At 39.4% G+C, this 18,875-nt stretch overlaps 1 protein-coding gene across 1 annotated transcript in view; it reads left to right on the top strand.

Annotated features, from left to right (window-relative positions):
* Nucleotides 1-18,875, top strand: part of IPO5 (importin 5) — a 58,279-nt gene that overhangs the window by 6,072 nt on the left and 33,332 nt on the right. The window contains exons 3-6 of the mRNA XM_045081391.1: nucleotides 3,998-4,108; nucleotides 9,616-9,709; nucleotides 15,683-15,763; nucleotides 18,363-18,555. Coding sequence (XP_044937326.1) covers nucleotides 3,998-4,108; nucleotides 9,616-9,709; nucleotides 15,683-15,763; nucleotides 18,363-18,555 — 479 coding nt within the window. The remainder of the gene's footprint in view (nucleotides 1-3,997; nucleotides 4,109-9,615; nucleotides 9,710-15,682; nucleotides 15,764-18,362; nucleotides 18,556-18,875) is intronic.

Here is an 18,875-nt window from a genome sequence, read left to right as displayed (position 1 = left end):
ATGATAGTTCTCCTAGTGGTATACCCTTTTCTTGGTTCTGATTTGTATTTCCCTAATGACTAATGATGTTGGACATCTTTTAACGTACTCACTAGCCATTTGCATTTATGTATCTTCAGTGTGGAAAGGTCTATTCAAATGTCTATTTTGCTTACTTTTTAATCAGGTGTCTTTTTGTTATTGAGTGTAACAGTTTTTTATATATTTTGGATACAAGTCAGATACAGGTTGAGCAAATACTCTCTCTCATTCTGTGGGCTGTCTTTTCACTCTCTTGATGGTTTCCTTTGATGCACAGAAGTTTTTAATTTTGATGAAGTCCAATGTAATCTTTTTTTTTTTTTTTTTGTCTTTTATAATTTTGGTGCCATATCTAAGAAACCATTGCCTAATCAAAGGCCTTATGCTTTGGGGGCCTGGGTGGCTCAGTGGGTTAAAGCCTGTGCCTTCAGCTCGGGTCATGATTCCAGGGTTCTGGGATCGAGCCCCATGTCGGGCTCTCTGCTCAACAGGGAGCCTGCTTCCTCCTCTCTCTCTGCCTGCCTCTCTGCCTACTTGTGATCTCTGTCTGTCAAATAAATAAATAAAATCTTTAAAAAAAAAAAAAAGGCCTTATGCTTTCTTCTAAGAATTTCACAGTTTTCTCTGCTATATTTAGGTCTATGCCCCATTTTGAGATTTGCATATGGTACAAGGTACCAGTTCAGCTTCATTCTTTTGCACGTGGATATCCAAATGTACCAGAAACATTTGTTGAAAAGACTGTTCCTTCACATGAATGGCCTTGGGACCTGCATTTGTCGGGGTTCTCCAGAGAAAAAGAACCAATGGGATATATATATAAAGAGATCTATTTTAAGGAACTAGCCCATGTGATTATGGGGGCTGGCATGTCTGAAATCCTTAGGGCAGGGCAGCAAATGGAAATTCAGGCAAGATTTGATTTTGCAGTATGGAGTCTGAAATTTACAGAGCAACCCAAATGTTTCTAGGTCCTGAGGCAAAACTGTTTCTTCCTTTAGAAACCTGCCTTTGCTATGAAGGCCTTCCACTGGTCAGATGAGACCCACCCATTATGGAGGGTAATCTACTTAGAGTCAGCTGACTTGTAAATGTTAATCTCACCTACAAACACTTTCACAGAAACATCTAGTGTTTGACCAAACAACTGGGCACTATAGCCCACCCAAGCTGAAACCTAAAGTCAACCATCATAGCACCCTTCTCAAAAATCAATTGACCACAAATATAAGGTTTATTTCTGAAGTCCTCATTCAAGTTCATTGATCTTTACATCTATCATTATGCCAGTATCACAGAGTAGCTTTATAATAAAATTTAAAATCAAGGCATGAGTCTTTCAATTTTGTCTAGTTTGAGATTATTTTGGCTATGTGTAGTCTTTTGCAATTCATATGAATTTTAGGATCAACTTTTTCCAAAGAAAAGAAGCGGTTGAAATTTTGATAGGTATTGCTTAAATCTGTAGAATAATGTGTGGAGTATTGTCATCTTAATATTAAGTCTTCCAAATCATGCACATAGACTGTCTTCCCATTTATTCAGACCTTTCTAAATTTCTTTAGCCATGTTTTATAATTTTTGGTGTATAAGTCTTATGTTTGCTAAACTTGTTGAGTATTTTATTATTTTTGATGCTATCATAGAGATTTTTAAAATTATTCATTGTTAGTACATGATACATGATTTCTGTGTATTCATTTTGTGTCCTGCAACCTTGCTGAATTCATTTGTTTTAAGAACATTTTTGTGGATTCATCAGGATTTTCTCTATACAAGATCCCACTATTTGTGACTCTCCAGTATAATGTTGAATTGAAACAGTGAGAATGGACATTCTTGTCTTGTTCTTGGTCTCAGGAAGAAAGCATTCATTTTTTATTCCAGCAATTGTGATATTAGCTGTGGGTTTTGCATAGATGGCAATTTGAGGAAGTTTCCTTCTATTCTGAACTTGTTGAGTATCTTTATCATGAAAGGGTGTTGGATTTTGTCAAAGGCTTTTTCTGCATCAATTCCAATGATCATGTGGTCTTTATATATTTTTTTCCATTAATATGGTGTATAATATTGCTTGATTTTCTTTTGCTATACCAACTTTGCATTCCTAGGATAAATCCCACCTAGTCATGATATATGGTTCTTTTTATATATTGCTGAATTCAGTTTGCTAGGACTTTGTTGCGAATTTTTGCATCTATATTTATGTTAGTATGCAGTTTCCTTGTGAGGTCTTTGATTTTGGTATCAATTTAAAACTGGCCTCATAGAATAAATAGTCACTCTGCTTCTAGTTTTTGGAAGAGCTTAGAAAGGATTGGTGTTAATACTTCTTTAAATATTTGGTAGAATCCCCCAATAAGGCCATCTAGCCCTGGAATTTCGTGGGAAATTTTATTACTAATTCAATCTCTCTACTTGTTATGAGTCTATTCAGATTTTCCTTATTCTTTCTTAAGATAGCAAGCAGGGGGAGGAGAGGAAGGGGAGGGCCGATAGACTCCATGCTGAATGGAGAGCTTGATGGGAGACTCCATCTCAGGACCCTAAGACCATGACCTGAGCCGAAACTGAGAGCTGGACACTAGCCATCTGAGCCACCCAGGCACACCACTATTCAGATCTTCTATTTCTTCTCAAATTCATTTTGGTAGTTGTGACTTTTTAGGGATTTCTATTTCATCCACGTCATCTAATTTGTTAGCATATAATTGTTCATAGCATTTTATTGTAGTTTTTTTTTTATTCCTGGAAGTTAGCCCCTTTTATTTTTAATTTTTTTGGTCTAGTTAGAGGTTTGTCAATTTGGTTGATCTTTTCCAAGGAACAACTTTTTTCCTCTTGTTTTTTTAATTCTCATTTCACTTTTTTCCTTTCTTGGTTTTATTATCTTTCTGTTTGCTTGGGTTTAATTTGCCCTTCCTCCAGTTTCATAGAGACTAAGCAACATTATTGATTTGAGCTCTCTTTTCTTTTTTACCAAAGATGTTTGCAACTACGAGTTTTCTCAAAAGCACTGCTTCCACTGCATCCCATAAGTTTTGGTCTCCTGGGGTTTTGTTTTCATTCATCTTAAAGTATTTCCTAATTTCTCTTGTTATTTCTTCTTCAGCCAATTTGTTATTTAGAAGGATGCTGGTTAACTCCCACTTATTTGTGAATTCCTCAGATTTCCTTTGTGCTTGGTTTCTAATTTCATTTTACTGAGGATTGAGAACATTAGTATGATTTGGGTTTTATTAAATCTACCAAGACTTGTTTTACGGCCCAATGTGTGATCTCTTCTGGAGAATATTCCATATGCACTGAGAATACATATCCCACTGTTGTTGGATAGAGTATCCTACAGATGTCTGTTAGGTCTAGATGGTGTACAGTGTTTTTCATGTCTTCTGTTTGTTCATCTTCTGCCTAGAGGTCCTATCCATTATTAAGAGTGGATTGTAGTCTGCCAACAATTTTGTTGAACTTCTTCCTTCAATTCTGTAAGTTTTGCTTCATGTATTTTAGGGCTTTGTTGGTAGGTACATGTGTTTATAACTGTTGTGTCTTCCTGACTGATTGACTGTTCATAATAATATATCCTACTTTGTCTCAGCTAATTTTATCTTAAAATCTATTTTGTCTGGTATAGGATAGCCACTTTGGCTCTCTTTTGAATTGTTTGTCTGGCATGTCTTTTTCCACCCTTTTACTTTCAATTTCTGTGCGTTCTACAGAAAACAGCTTACAACTAAATTCTTCTGCTATGTATATTTTTATTTCAGGTGTTAAAATACGGTGAATGATGGTTTTCAAACCATTTGCCACATTTAAGTGAAAATAATCAACATTAAAAATAAAAAGGTGGTTCTTCTCCCCCCCCCACCCAGTTCTTAACTAGTTATTGACTTGACTTATACAAGGGTTTATTCTAGAAGATCAAATATGAAGTCTTACTTTCTAGAGGTTCACAAAGCTCTTTAATGTCCAATAGCAGGGAAAGGAAATTCCTAAGCAAGGAACACTGCTCAGGAAGTACTGTGCCATGTCTCCAAATCCCTGAGAATCAAGTCAGAAAACTGGAAGCAACAGAACGTCCTATAAGGTAACTGATTTTCATTTTGTTGACAAGTCACTTCCTACATCTAAATTAACAAAGTATGTAGGACACTTGTGCAGAGCTAGTTGGTAATTTTACTCTCTAGCAAAGTACTGTTGAATAGAAATATCATGTGAAACCACAAATGCAAGTCACATATGTAATTTTAAAGTTTCTAAGAGTCCTATTTTAACAAGTAAAAATAGGAAAAATTGTTAATGTAAATAATAATCACTTATTAAAAAGTATAATTAAATGTTATTTAACCCATTATGTTATCATTTCTGCATGTGATCAACATAAAGTTGTTATTCTTTTTTTCAAGATTTATTTATTTAGGGCACCTGGGTAGCTCTGTCGCAGTGAAGCATCTGCCTTTGGCTCAGGTCATGATCTCAGGGTCCTGGGATTGAGCCCCAATTTGGGCTGCTCAGAGGGGAGTCTGCTTCTCCCTCTCCCTCTGCCCTTTTGCCCATTCATGTACAGGTGGGTTCTCTCTCTCTGAGAGCAGGAGCAGGAATCCGCAGTGGGTGACGGAGAGAGAGAAGCTTAAGCAGACTCCCCTCTGAGTATGGAGCCAGACTTCAGGCTCAACCTCACAACCCTGAGATCGTGACCTGAGCTGAAATCAAGAGACAGACACTAAACAGACTGACCCAGCCAGGAGCCCTAAAATTGTTATTCTTAATTTTCTACTAAGTCTCTTAAATTTAGTCTATACCTTATATTTAAAGCACATCTAATTTCAAACTAGCTACATCTCAAGTGATAGATAAACACAATGGCTATTGGCTATCACTTTGGACAAAACTATAGAATTTTAAACTGATAATGGCCTTAAAATGCTCTATGATGATCGCATCAAACTTAAAATTTTTTTTCTTAACCACAGTTTATTATGCATTGCTATAACATGACTGCTTACATGAGTATAAAAATATAATAACCTAACAAGTGGATGTGCAATCAGAATTAAATTTACAAATCTTGGAGGTTTCAATCTGCATCAGTAATGACAGCTAACATTTATTAAGCATCTACTCTGTGCTAGGCACTATGCCAAGTATTTTAACACATGGGGGAAGGTACTTCCGTTATCTCCATTTCATGGAAGAGGGAACTGGGGTTGAGAAAGTTTAATTAACTTGAGCAAGATCACGGCATGCACGTTGTAAAGTCATTATTTGAAGTCTCATTTTGGCTGCCTCTTAGAACCTGTGATCCTAGCCTCCAAACTCTACACCTCCCTAAAATGTATCCAAACACCTGCAGACATTCAGTGAATTTCATATAGAAAGCTATGAGGGAGAGAAACAGAGAGAGAGCAAAAGAAACTGAAAGACTCCAAATTTCCCCTGCCTGTGTTCAGTTCAACAATTTGCTGACTACTGTGTGCGGTGCCCTTCAGGAATATGAAGGTTTCACTCGCCCCTGATCGGCATGCTCTGACTGCAGTAGACTGGGGGCTTGAAAGTCTTGATAAAAAGAAGCTGAGGAAATGTAAACAGTTCAGCATTTTATTTTCAGTAAACAGCTTTTCTCAACAGTTCTCATCTCTTTTGCTGGCTCTTATCTAAGCAACAAAGAGCATCAATATTAGAAAGAGTTAGAAATCTTATTTATCAGCCCAATGCCTACTAACTATCCTTAATCCACCAATGTACAACTTTATTCTGCATAATTGGGAGGAGACTAATAGAAAATATACAATACAATTTCTATACACACAAGTGTGATGCATACATCTATATCACATGCAGCTTTAACAGTAATTACTTGTCTAAGGTCTATTTCGTATTTAACCCTAAAATCCATCTAATTAAGAATAGCTGATAATTACTGAGTACTATGCAGACACCATGCCATGAGCATTTACAAATATTATCCTAACTTCTACAATACCCCTATGAAGAAGTGTCATTCCCCTTTTACAAATGAGAAAAAAAGCCAACTTTTTTTCATTGTAACATGTTAACTATTAATACAAACACCTGTAAAGAATACCATCATCTCACATTTGTATACAGTTATAATATTCTCGATTATATTATTTAAAACGACTCTCATAAGTTATGATAGGGAGAGCACACGTGCTTACAACTACCAGGATAAGTAGGTGAGGTTCTTTGGGGGTCCTGGGGCAACTTTTAAAAATTTACAGATTGCTCATTTGGGAGAATCTTATTTTATTTACACTCAGCATCCAATAAACCAGAAATGACAGACAAGACCAGATTCTACTCCAGCTGAGAGAAGCTTTCACAGGGTTTTTAAAAGCCTAACTTCTCCAGCCATTCCCATCAATACGAAAACCCATAAAACCAAGAACAGTACCTGACGAAGATACTGATACAAAGATACTGATGCTGTCTCGTTAAGGAGTCTTTCCTCCTGCATTATGATAACTAGGTCATGACCAGATTGTGCAGTACCTTCTGAGGAACATCAAAAATGCCTAATTACCAGAGCAGTGGGTGGCTCAATCAGTTAAGCGTAGACTCTTGATTTTGGCTCAGGTCATGACCTCAGGTTTCTGAGATCGAGCCCCAAGCCCCAAGTGGGGCTCTGCGCTTAGCAGGGAGTCTGCTTGAAGATTCTCTCCCTCTGCCCTACTTCCCCTCCCCCATCTCTAAAATAAATAAACCTTAAAAAACACTAAACTAAAGTACCTGGATTTCATGTCACAGTTGAGAGAAACTTCAAGTCTTCCATTTTCCCAACCTTACCCATTTTCACAAGCGGTTATAAATGCACTGAGCAAATATTTCTCCAGAATTTGACAGAGGTAAGTCAGGTCTAATAAGCCGAAGTGAAAGTCGTCAGGGGCTGGCTGTTCAGAACTAACTGGCCCAAAGCAATGACAGCTAATCAGAGTGAGCAAAACTTAGTTTTCCACTCCTCCATTTCATTTCCAATTATCACTTAATGTCAGAACTGTTGTGATTAATATCATATCTTAACTGCCATTATTATTCCATTTTATAGATAAGAAATCGAGACCTAGAGACATTAAGTGCTCACTCAAGTTCCCATAAGTAGTAAGAGACCAAATTCACTCCACTCAAGTTCAAGGTTCTTTACCTTCCACCATCTAATCTCCTTGGGAAATAAACCTATATTCCTGCAGGCTGCAAGTATACAGTATTTGAGCTACTCTCTTATGGTGAGATAATGCTCATAAAACAAACAGGACTCTTTCCATGGGAAATGGGTTTCTAAGTGCAATAAATTCCCAGAAGGCTGAGCATTAGGAACTCTCCTAACTGGCCAGCCTGATGTTGGAAATGCTTTTCCTACTTTGGAGGCTTCCTGGACACGAGAACTAGTCTCAGTTATCAGGATGGCTGATTTCCACCTCTAGTTTACAGGAATTTCTCCCATTTGGGGATCTCTTTATTCATTACCCTTAAAAAAATCTCCTTCCCTTTTGATTGGATACTTACAATATTAAAATAAGGCTAGGCTGACATTTCATATTGTAGCAGTTGTTAATTTGTTCTATTTGTAAACTGAAATAAGATTATGCTTTGCCTTACCAATAAACGAGCTTCCTATCTTGACATATCTGTAGACTTGCGTTGGAATTTCTCTTATTTAATAATTATTAAACAAATATATGTAATCTACAGGGTCATTGCCAATAAAAACACATACCACAGATGTTAAAAAGTAACTGGAGTTGAGGCCATACCCTAAACAAGCCTCATCTTCCTTCACTGGTAACCTAGTCATAAAATGGTTTTGGCAAATAACTTCCAAAATCTTAATAATCTTGGGTGAGGAAAAAACCTCCTCACAATCCAGACATGATCACCGCTGACCTAAATAAATAAATATCAAGTAAACAACAACAACAACAGAACTACCCCCAAATTAATTTACATAATGATCTATGTTTAAAGAAATAATGTGTCGTAAGAACAAATGGTCACATCTAAGAAACATCAATTCTACAAAGATAGGTCTGCAGCCCTCTTGTAGAAAACTCATCACTGACACAGCTAAAACTTTCTGAGGGAGTTTTCTCCACCAATGGATTAGAATGCTTTAAGAGATCTTGGCTGGCAATCACAATTGAATAGCGATCCCGGGCCTCCGCCCAGAGATTCTGGACTCACTGGCCTGGATTCTAATATACAGCTAAGGCTTAAAATCATTCACTTAAAAGCACATTTTTAAAGTAGACTTCCAGAGAGCTGAACTTCAGGACATCTATAGGAAATTAAATTCCCTATGGTCTGCCAGAAGTTTAGTACTCTCCATCTCACCCAGTGTGGAACCTTGTCCCTAACAGTGTCCTTTTGAGGCAAAGATAAATTATTATTTTCTCCACTACTACCCTTAGCTCAAAACACTGGACTCGGTAGGGGCTCAAGAGAAGTACCCTTTGATTTGAACACTTTCTCCGATTTGGGCAGCTCCAGCTGTAAAGGAAGATTGAGTGTATTGTCTATGCCATTGAAATCAGGTCTTGGGGCCCCTCAGCACCGGTAGGAGCCAATAAACATTTAGATCAACCCTGCAAGCCAGTGTTGCTTTAGGAAGGGGTTCTCTCTCTCCACTTCTCCCCATCATTGGAAGAACGGTACCCCGAAACAAGGAATGAGAGGGAACAGTCTCGGATCCTGGGTGGGGAGGGGGTGGAGGCATGTGTGCTACGTGGACAACTCAGGGCGACCCTGGGCTGGGGAGGGGAGGGGAGCCCGGCGGGAGAGTCTAAGCGCTGAGTGACTCCTCTCCCGGACAAGCCGAAGGTGTGAGTCACTGGTGAGCGCGGCGGGAGAGAGGGGCGGCCTGAGTCACAGTCCTGGGGGGATGTCGGAGGGTCTGACAGATGGAGGAGTCTGGGACCCCGGGGGTGGAATATAAGTGGGAAGTGGGTTTCTAAGGGGCCCACTCCCTGGGGAGTGGGGGTTTCGGGTCCAAGGGACCTAGGGGGCTGGAGCTGGGGGGCACTCCTCGGGCCGCCGGGAGGGGCTAGCGGGCGGCAGAGGAGGAGGCCGGGCAGCCCGCGGCGCCGAAATCTCCCGCGCTCCGGAGCTAGCCCCACCTCCCCAGCCGGACCTCACGCCCCTCGGCGCGGCGCTGCCAGCCAGCCAGCCCGCCCCTCCCGCCACCCTCCCGACGTCACCCTAGGCCTCAGCTGGCCGGCAGAGTCCCCGCCCCACCTCGTCCGCGACCAGCCCGGCTGCCCGCCGCGAGTCGCCAGTGACGGCACTGCAGGGTGCGTGGCCAATCGGCTCGGCCCCGGAGGAGGCGGCCTCGGCCCCGCCTCCCGCGCCCAGAGCCAATGAGAGGCCGGCGCTGGGGGCCGCGGCGGGGTGAGGGGTCGCGAGGCCCCGCCCCATCCTCCCCTTTCCCCTATGCCCGGCCCTTTCCCGCCCGGCCCCCCCAGCCCCGCGCCGCCGCTGGTGCAGGTCCCCGCGCTGGGCCCGCCCCCACCCCTCCCGCCGGCCCGCCAGCGCGCCTCACGGCTCCTGTCTCCCCTCCCTCCTTCTCTCTCACACGCCTAGCGCAATGGCGGCGGCCGCGGCGGAGCAGCAACAGTTCTACCTGCTCCTGGGAAACCTGCTCAGCCCCGACAATGTGGTCCGGAAACAGGCAGAGGTAACCGAGCTCGCCCGCGCCCCCGTCTCCGCGCCCGGGCCGGCGCGCCGCCCTTTCCCCGCCGCCGCCGCCCCGCCGGGCCTCGGCAGCTCAGCCGTGGCGGCGCAGGCCGGGCCGGGCGGCGGCCGCGCAGCCCACGTGTGAGGCAGCCCGCGGCTCCCGGCCGTGCCCCCGGGCCCTTCCGGCCCTTGTCGCCGCGGCGCCGGGCGCCAGTTAGCAGCACCCCGCCACCCCTCGCACACACGTGCGGCGGCTCCTGACACGCTGCCCCCGCCCAGATGGGGAAGCCGGGCGGCGGGGAGGGACGTGGGGTGTGGGGCGGGCCCCCAGGCTTCCCCTTGCCCCTTTCCCGCTTTCTCCCGGTGGGAGGCTCCGCCGCCCTTCGGTCCTCGGTCTCCGCCTAACCTAGCCCTCCCGGTGCCCCAAACCCCGGCTGCTCCCTGTCCCATCACCCTTCTTTCTCTCCCGTCCTCTCCTTCTTCGGTACCGTCTTTCCCTCCCCCATCCCCTCCTTTTGAAATGTGTGTCTTCTCTTGCCTTTCCACTTACTTCCATGTAGTCCTCTTTCTCTTGCCTCGTTCTCAACATCGGAAGCTGGGTTACCCTCCTCCCCACCCCCATAACGCCCCCCAATTCTGGGAAGTTTCCTTTAGGGTTTCTTTCTAAGCACCTTCCACCTTTATTCTTCCTTTGGACACATTTTCTTTGATCTCTAGAGATTTGTGGTCTCTTAACATAACTGCGATGCCCTGGGACTTCCGTTGTTTAAGTGGGCCAGTGCCCCCGTATGTTTAAGTCTTTAATTTCATTTAATTTAACCTGAATCAATCTCTCTCTCTCTCTTTTTTCTTTAAAACTACCTCTGGCTCCTGGCCTCCAAATTGGGGAGCTGTGGATACAAGAGACAGTATCTTCAGATGTATCTGCAAGTTCCTTTAGCAAGTAGCAGCAAGACACACTTAGTTCAGTGTAAGGGTGAACTGAGGCTGTCAATGTCCAGAACTCGATGTATACCTGAGACACTAAAAGGGAAGGGCAGAAGCTTTCTAGATTCTTTTAAGTGCATCATAAGAACCTGTCTTCAAATTTTATTTTATGTAGAATTCTCTACCTCCAGGAGATTAAAGATTATTATAGATTTAGTGAAGGGTGTAGAGCTAGATATTTTTACAGAGCAGAAATTAATTTTACATGTAGCTAATGAAATTGGGGGACAAGTTCTCTTGTCCTCCTGAGTTTTACAGATGTCTTTAGAATCACAGTGTTGTTAATATTTATTTTGATTAGGATATGCTGGCTAACCTTTGTGGTTTTATAATATGTGAAGTAAATAGACAGGAAGGTCAGTTCTGTATGAAAAAGCACTTTAAACAGTTATTAACGTTAGTCTAATGATTTTTGATTCATGTATTATAATGTGATACGTGTTCAGGGTAAAAATTTAAATAGCACAAATCGTTTTTTATCCCATTCCCCAGAGATAACTACTTTTAAGTGTCTTGTGAGTAGTCCTTGAAAATATCCTTACTAGTGCAAATGTATGCATTCATTTTTACACGAATGGGCCTATCATACACATACTGTTGTGCAACTTGGATTTTTCACTCAACATATTTCACATTGCCACATAAAAGATTCTGTTAAAGCAGCTACATAGTTTTCCATCATATGAGTGAATTATTCAGCCAACCCTCCTATGAATGGACATTAGATTCCCAGTGTCGTCTTAAAAATAGGAATACATATCTTTTCAGTCTTTGCTGATTTACTTGTGGAATACTTAAAAGTAGCGTTTGTCCTTGGAACTAATGTGCATTGATTAGTTGCATCAATTTGCACTCCTATCAGAGGGATGTGATGATCCTATAAAACCATTTTAATGCATTCTGCTAACTCTGGAGGTAATTTTTCACCAAAATAAGTTCTTAATCCTAACCCATAATGGAAATTGCCATGTGTTACAAAGCAGAACAGCATTGTAATTAGTAAGCGAGTTTAATTCTCCCTCTTCCCTCCAGTTGCTTAAGTCTCTATTGTCAAGCCTAGTGGGGAATCTCTCTTCTATTGAACTTAATACCAGTGTCTGGTTCAGCTTGAATTCCAATTGGTGCCTGTTGTAAATCTTTTATCACTTCCATCACTTTGGGGATAGTTAGCAGCATTCAGCACATTTTCTCATAAAGAACAGTTGAAAAGTACAGTTGACCCTTGAACAACTCAGAGGTTCGGACACTGGCTCACATACCCCCAACTCCCCAGAAACTTAACCAATAGCCACCTGTTGACTAGAAGCCTTACCAGTAACATAAACAGCCAATTAACACATATTTTGAATGTTATACATACTATGTACTACATTTTTACAAGAAGCTAAGCTAGAGAAAAGACAATTACGAGGAAAATCATGAGAAGATACATTTCAGTACTATATTGCATTCATTTAAAAAAGTCCATGTATAAGTGGACCCATGCAGTTCAAACCCATGTTGTTCAAGGGTCAACTATACTGTTAGTCTCTATTTTTACTTTTTTTAGACTCTATTTTACTTTGTGTATCCTGGAAACATTAATATGTAAATTAGGTATTATAAAGTATAATATTTATTTGACACCCCAAAAAAGATAAATGTTAAAGGGGTAGTTTCCTGGTCTCACATAACACAAAGCTGGACTGGAAGTAGAGCTTCTTAAGAAAGGAAAACATTTGAAAAATAAATTAGCTGCATATAATATTTTCATACCTCTTTTTTTGCCTTATGAAATGAGCTGTTTATAAGTAATCAAACTAAATTGAGTATTACAGTCTGATATAGCAAATACAGGAATTTTTTTTTTTTAACTAAAGAATTGGCAAACAGTCAGTAGATATCTTTGTAATTTACTCAGTCAAAATAAAAATACTTAGTTGACACAAATACCAAACTGTTGAGTAAGGTGACTTATTTTATATTCAGATGTGAAATCAAGTACAGTAGAAGACTTTTATTGTGATATATTAAAAACATTAAAGGTCTTCAAAACTTTTTTTTTCCCCATTTATTTGACAGACAGAGATCACAAGTTGGCAGAGAGGCAGGCAGAGAGAGAGGAAGGGGAGCAGGCTCACTGCTCTCCGCCCGATGCAGGGCTTGATCCCAGAACCCTGGGATCACGACCTGAGCCAAAGGCAGAGACTTTAACCTATTGAGCCACCCAGGCGCCCCTCTCTTTAAAACTTTTGAAAGTTTTTAAAACATCCATTGTATAAACCATTTGGTGGGCTTTATATTTTCTGTTAAATCTTCAAGGATTTTTTTTTCTTTAACTTTACAAAACATGTTTCTGATGCTTGAAGAAAATGATTCTAATGCCCCTAAGTCTCAAAACACAATAACATGAATAAACAATTAAATAAGTAGTTGACAGATAATACAAAGTTGAATGTCCATGGCATTCATGATGAAACATTTTTATGTGACATAAGCTTAAGTATTTTTTATTAATCATATGCATGGATTTTACATTCTTATTTTCTCCATTGACTTTGTTTTTGATTGATTCTAATACAGAACTTCATTAATGAGATTTTAATTGAAGGAAGACAACATATTAAAAAATGTACTTGATTTTTGAGGAACCAGGGTGTTTACTAGGTAAAAGTTGTACTAGGTGAAACTTGTCCCCTCTAAATATGCAGGCTCATGATAAATATTTATGGAATGAGTGAGATAAGTACTTACTAACATTTCTTTTTTGTGGGCAGGAAGGGGGAGGTGAAATCTGCTTTACAGTGTCTGATTGCTCATGGTGAAATCAGATGGAATTGAAATTTTGTTTGCCATGACATTGGCAACATTAACTGAACCTGCCTGGCCTAGGAATATTCTTAGAAAGAATAGTTGTATTTTTATATAGTCTTTATATTATATGTTCTTTGTTTTTGCTGCACTCCAGTGTGGTAGGTGCTAGGAATACAAGGAGAAAAAGATACCATCCTTGTTTTGGTGGAACTCAGCCTACTTTGGCTAATAACTTGATTTTAAGGCTGTGTTCTTTTTGCCAGACTATTATCCTTGACCAGTGTTACGGTGTAAATGTAATACTATGTCTGGATTGCCACAGAGGAACAGAACAAATGGGGAGAACCCTGTCTCAGGAGTCAGATGCCACTCATACTAAACTCTCCTCCTTTGACTTCTAATTCTTTATGGAATAGAGTTTAGTATTTGACTTATTGTTTATAAGTGTCTATTAAAATTAGCATAGTACAACTGTCAAATCAATAGTCCCAGCTGGGCAAGGTTTTCTGAGAGTGATATCCTAGTAAAGCATTTTTTCCCTGAAACTTGATTTAGACCACTGGAAATTAAAGTGTTAAACATTTATAGCATCTGTAGTGCATGGGGGCTAGGCTAGGTACAAAGACTAAAAAGGCATTTTTATTGTACTGTGAGAGACCATGTTTAAATGGAAAGGCTATAACCGGTCTTTCAGTTGCATTCGTAAAGATTAGGTGAGAAACCTCGAGGCACATAGCCATTTTTGCAATCATCTTATGAATATCTCTACATAAATTACCTCATTTGTGTATACATAAATTCAGACCATCTCCTTAGCTGCAAATGGTTGTCACAGTTCTTAGCGTTGTTGCATTCCTGTGTGCCTATGTACTTGAAAAGAACTTGAGGTTATCAGAAGATAATGAAATCTTTCCCCTGCACGTATTCTTCGGATTGAGATATGTTTGAGAAGTTTGAGAACTGTGTAGCACACTGCATAAATAGAACTGGTTGGTTGGTGGAGTCAGACGGACCCCCAGGAGTGAAACCCAGAAAGAGCGAGCATTCAGTACCAGTACCGCTGGCCTCAGAAAACCAGAGTTCTTTCTAATGCTTATTGTATGTGACCTTTGGCAGGTCATTTCACTTCTGAGCCTTTATTTCCTTATCTGTCACTATCTCAGAGATGCCAAAGAGTACTTAAAAAAAGTTATAATAAGGTAGATGTGGATTCAGGGAGACCCTTTGTTCCCTCCCTTGTCCTTGTCACTTCTGTCCAGAGAAACCAGGTGGGTTATGGGGTGGTGGTTCTCAGAGAGCAGGCAAGGTAAGCGTCTTCTTGGGGAAAACGATTCCAAGTATATTTCAGAGAATGATGTGTTTTCCACAGTAAAAGACTGCTATTGTTGGAATTATACGTGCATGTAAATCTATACTTCAACTTTTATAGAAAATGCATATCTTATATTTTGATCCAATTTGATGACCATCTTTTGATTGGTGTCAACTTTTTATTGTTAACCAATGTGTTCTCATTTTACATTATTCACGGAGAAGGAACGAAGTGCCCTAATTCTCAAAACCTAGACTTCTAGATAATTATTAAAATGATATTAAAGAAATTATAATAAAGTCTCCTGGCCATGTTCATTTATTTATGTATATAAGTTTTAGTATAATCTTTGCTTGAAAGAAAAATTAGCATAAAGAATTTGAATGCTTTCTTTCCCTTTCTTGGACTTCTTCATCTGAGATATCTCTCTGGTGGTTGTTAAGTAGTGCTAACTTGAACCATTCATTCTATATCATCTGATCTAGAAAATGATGACAAGATAAGTAGTTTTCCATGATGTAAAGGGATATTAGGTGAGCCCTTAGTTAACTGTATGGTAGCTCAGGTCACATTTAAGAATTTTTTGGCCCTCTTTTGCCTTAAGTTCTGTTCATCAGAGAAGCAAAAGTTTGGAAGTTGTGCACATACATGAGAAAAATTTAAGAGCTGAAGGTGGAAGGGAGCTTGAAAGTCACTCTCTAGACATCCTTTTTTTCCGCTGAATTGTATGTTGTGTCTCACGGGGGAGTTTTACCACCAGACCTAGATGACATGGTTTCTTGTGCATGGACCTTGCCCATTCTTCACTGCACTTCTTTTCACTCATGTGCTTATGACATTTTTTAACATATTCTAACCTTAAACTTTTTTTTTTTCCTGTAGGAAACCTATGAGAATATCCCAGGCCAGTCAAAGATCACATTCCTCTTACAAGCCATCAGAAATACAACAGCTGCTGAGGAGGTATACTTGAGTATTTGAGAGTATGACATTCTAACAAAACTAGTTGGGTATTAGATGGTGGTCTGTGGGTAATGAGAACTGTTGTTGACTGCATAGATGTTACCAGAACATTGAACTTAGTATTTGCTAGAAGCTATTTTCCAGTTAGAGTTTTCTTTGAGTACCCTCTATTAAGAATGAAATTTCTTTTTTCTGTGTCAAATGATGTGTTCAGGACACTTTAAGTTAATGGTTTTCAAATAATTACATAAAAATATATTAAATTTAAGTGATATCTGTAGCTGTAGAAAAAAAATTTTCTTCCATGAAACAATTCATTCTAAAGGAGGAAATTAATTCATTTGGTGTTTTAATGTGTTGCCAGATGTTTCTAAGAAAATACGTATTATCTGTCTTAAAAATTTTTATGCTTATAGTCATCTCTAGGTAGTAAAGAGTATGTGCTAAAGATGTTTAGGGACAGAGACACTTTGTTGAATCCTTTTTAAATCACGGTTTTTAGCAAGGACCTTGTTACTCTACCAAATTCAGATTTACTGTTTCTTACTGCTTTCCTATGTTTAGCAGCAGATTTTTTTTTTCCTTTCCAGAAGTAATACTCTTATATATATTAAATGTTAAATGAATATTTTCTTTATTTTGGAAAAGGTATCAAAATACCCCAAGTCTAGAAAACCAATCCCACCTATGAAACATGGGATTGAGAATTTGTAAAGTGAGGAAAGCCCAGCCGGCTCAGTTCATGGAGCATACAACTCTGGATCTTAGGGATCATGAGTTAGAGCCCCACACGGGGCACAGAGATGATTTTTTTTTTTTTAAGTTAATTTGTATAGTGAAGCTTATTTACTAATATTAAAGCATGAGGGAAATGGAAGTCATACTAAACTTCCACATAGTATTACACCTGACTTCTTATGGTCACTTAGTTTAAATTAGCAGTTTGATGTTCTTTGGTGAAAACAGTATAAAGTGCTCTAGTCTCTAAAAATAGCTGACAGAAGGCACTTCTTCATTTTTATAATAGATTCTTTAATTTAAATATGAAGAACAAATGTAAAGTAACATCTTTAAAAACAGTTGGCTATTTTAATTGTTAAAGATTGAATCAAGTTGGTTGTGAAACTTTTTTTTTTTTTAGGATTTTATTTGAGAGAGAGCGCGCTCAGAGAGAGGGCGTGGATAGGGAAGAGGGGGAGGGGGAGAGGGTGAAGCAGACTCCCCACTGAGCCCAATGTGGGGCTGGGTCCCAGGACCTGAGATCTGATGTCAGCTGAAGGCAGACACGTAACCAACTGAGCCACCCAGGCACCCGCTATGAAACAAATTTTAAAGCCAAGAATAAATACTACTAAAAACTATCGAATTTTATTTTAAAAAACATATATTGAACCCTTTTTAAATCTTGATTTGATTTAGGAATTAGATGATTGTGAACTAGCCTCAGGATCTTGATTGTGGCTTCATAGTTGTCAATGTAAGTGTGAGAACTGCATAAACTTGAACTACTTTTACAAGGATTTTAACCACTTTGAATCCTTTCAGGAGCATTAAAGATTTCTTTAAAAGTTTGTTCTTTGCCAAAAGTAATAAGGTAAAAAGATTCAGTGAAAAATGACTTGAGAAAAAAATTGGCACATTTTATTTGTGTAGCTTAACTCCTTTTTGTTGGTCACCGTCCCAAACTGATTATAGTGATAATGAGTAGTTGCCATCCAGAAATGAAACAAAAGATGAAAAATTGTGTTTTATAGTTTCAATGGCTTGTTGATTTAATATGATAAAATTTTAAAACGGTATTTATCTTCAAATAATGTAAAGGAATATTATACAGAAAATGCCAAACTTAAATATATTTTACAGATTTTTTTTTTTTTAAGATTTATTTATTTATTTGAACAGACAGAGATTATAAGTAGAGAGGCAGGCAGAGAGAGGAAGGGAAGCAGGCTTCCTGCCGATGCGGGGCTCTATCCCTGACCCTGGGATCATGACCTGAGCAGAGGCTTTAACCCACTGAGCCACCCAGGCGCCCCAATTTTACAGATTTTTAAATGGGATAAGAATATACACATTGAGATTGATTAGTGCTTTTAGGCACTAGAAACTTACAATGTTTGTTTGCTCGAATGAAGCATAAAGATAAGTGGGTTTGATAGCATGATATCTAAGAGGCTAATGAAAGGGCTGTGATACAGCGAGATAGGCCAGGCTAGGAGTCAGATTAGGTAAACTAGAATGACAGCCAGGTGGAGAAGTAGGTAAGGAGCATCCTAAGGGTATATTAATTTCTTTTTCTTAAAAGAATGTATTAAAAGTAGAAATTAAAGATAGGTTTATCATGGCTAAGAATTTTCCTATTTGTAATCTGTGTTGAGGGATTTTTCCTTAGCTTTGAACAAAAAACAGATTGTGGGTAGCATTTTCTATACAGTAGGCTAATGTGACAAGAGTTTGTGTATTTTCCTAGTTTTTGCTTTTGAAATGAATTGTAAAAATAGAATAGTAAAATACATCAATGGTGGAGTGAATGTAGTTTGTTGGAAATTTTTTTCTCTCCCAAGACACCCAAGTTATTAACCACATGATCCATTTATAGGCTAGACAAATGGCTGCTGTTCTCCTAAGACGTCTTTTGTCCTCTGCATTTGATGAAGTCTATCCAACTCTTCCTTCTGATGTTCAGACTGCCATCAAGAGTGAACTACTGATGATTATTCAAATGGAAACCCAGTCCAGCATGAGGAAAAAAATTTGTGATATTGCTGCAGAGCTGGCCAGGAATTTAATAGGTGTGTATGTAGATACATTCATTCTTGTATTCTAGATGAAAATGAGTATAGCCTTCTTTTTTTTCTTTTTCTTTTTTTTTTTTTCAGTTGAATCTTAAAGGAAGATTCTTAAGTACCTGAGTACGATTTACTCTCTTCGAAATGAGAATGATTATGGATTCTGCATTTAAAGCTAAAAATTATAGATGTTTGTGAAGTACTTGTCTGTTGATCTTCAGAACATCTGTGTGGAGAAATAATTTTGCAGTTTGCTTAAAAATTGTCAGTTTTATTTCCTCCTTGATCTGTAAAGTTTTGAAAGTACAGTGTAACTTAAACCT

Source organism: Mustela putorius, unplaced genomic scaffold, assembly GCF_011764305.1.
Source record: "Mustela putorius furo isolate JIRA1106 unplaced genomic scaffold, ASM1176430v1.1 tig00000551_pilon_pilon_pilon, whole genome shotgun sequence".
NCBI lineage: Eukaryota > Metazoa > Chordata > Mammalia > Carnivora > Mustelidae > Mustela > Mustela putorius.
This window is presented reverse-complemented; position numbering and strand designations above follow the sequence as displayed.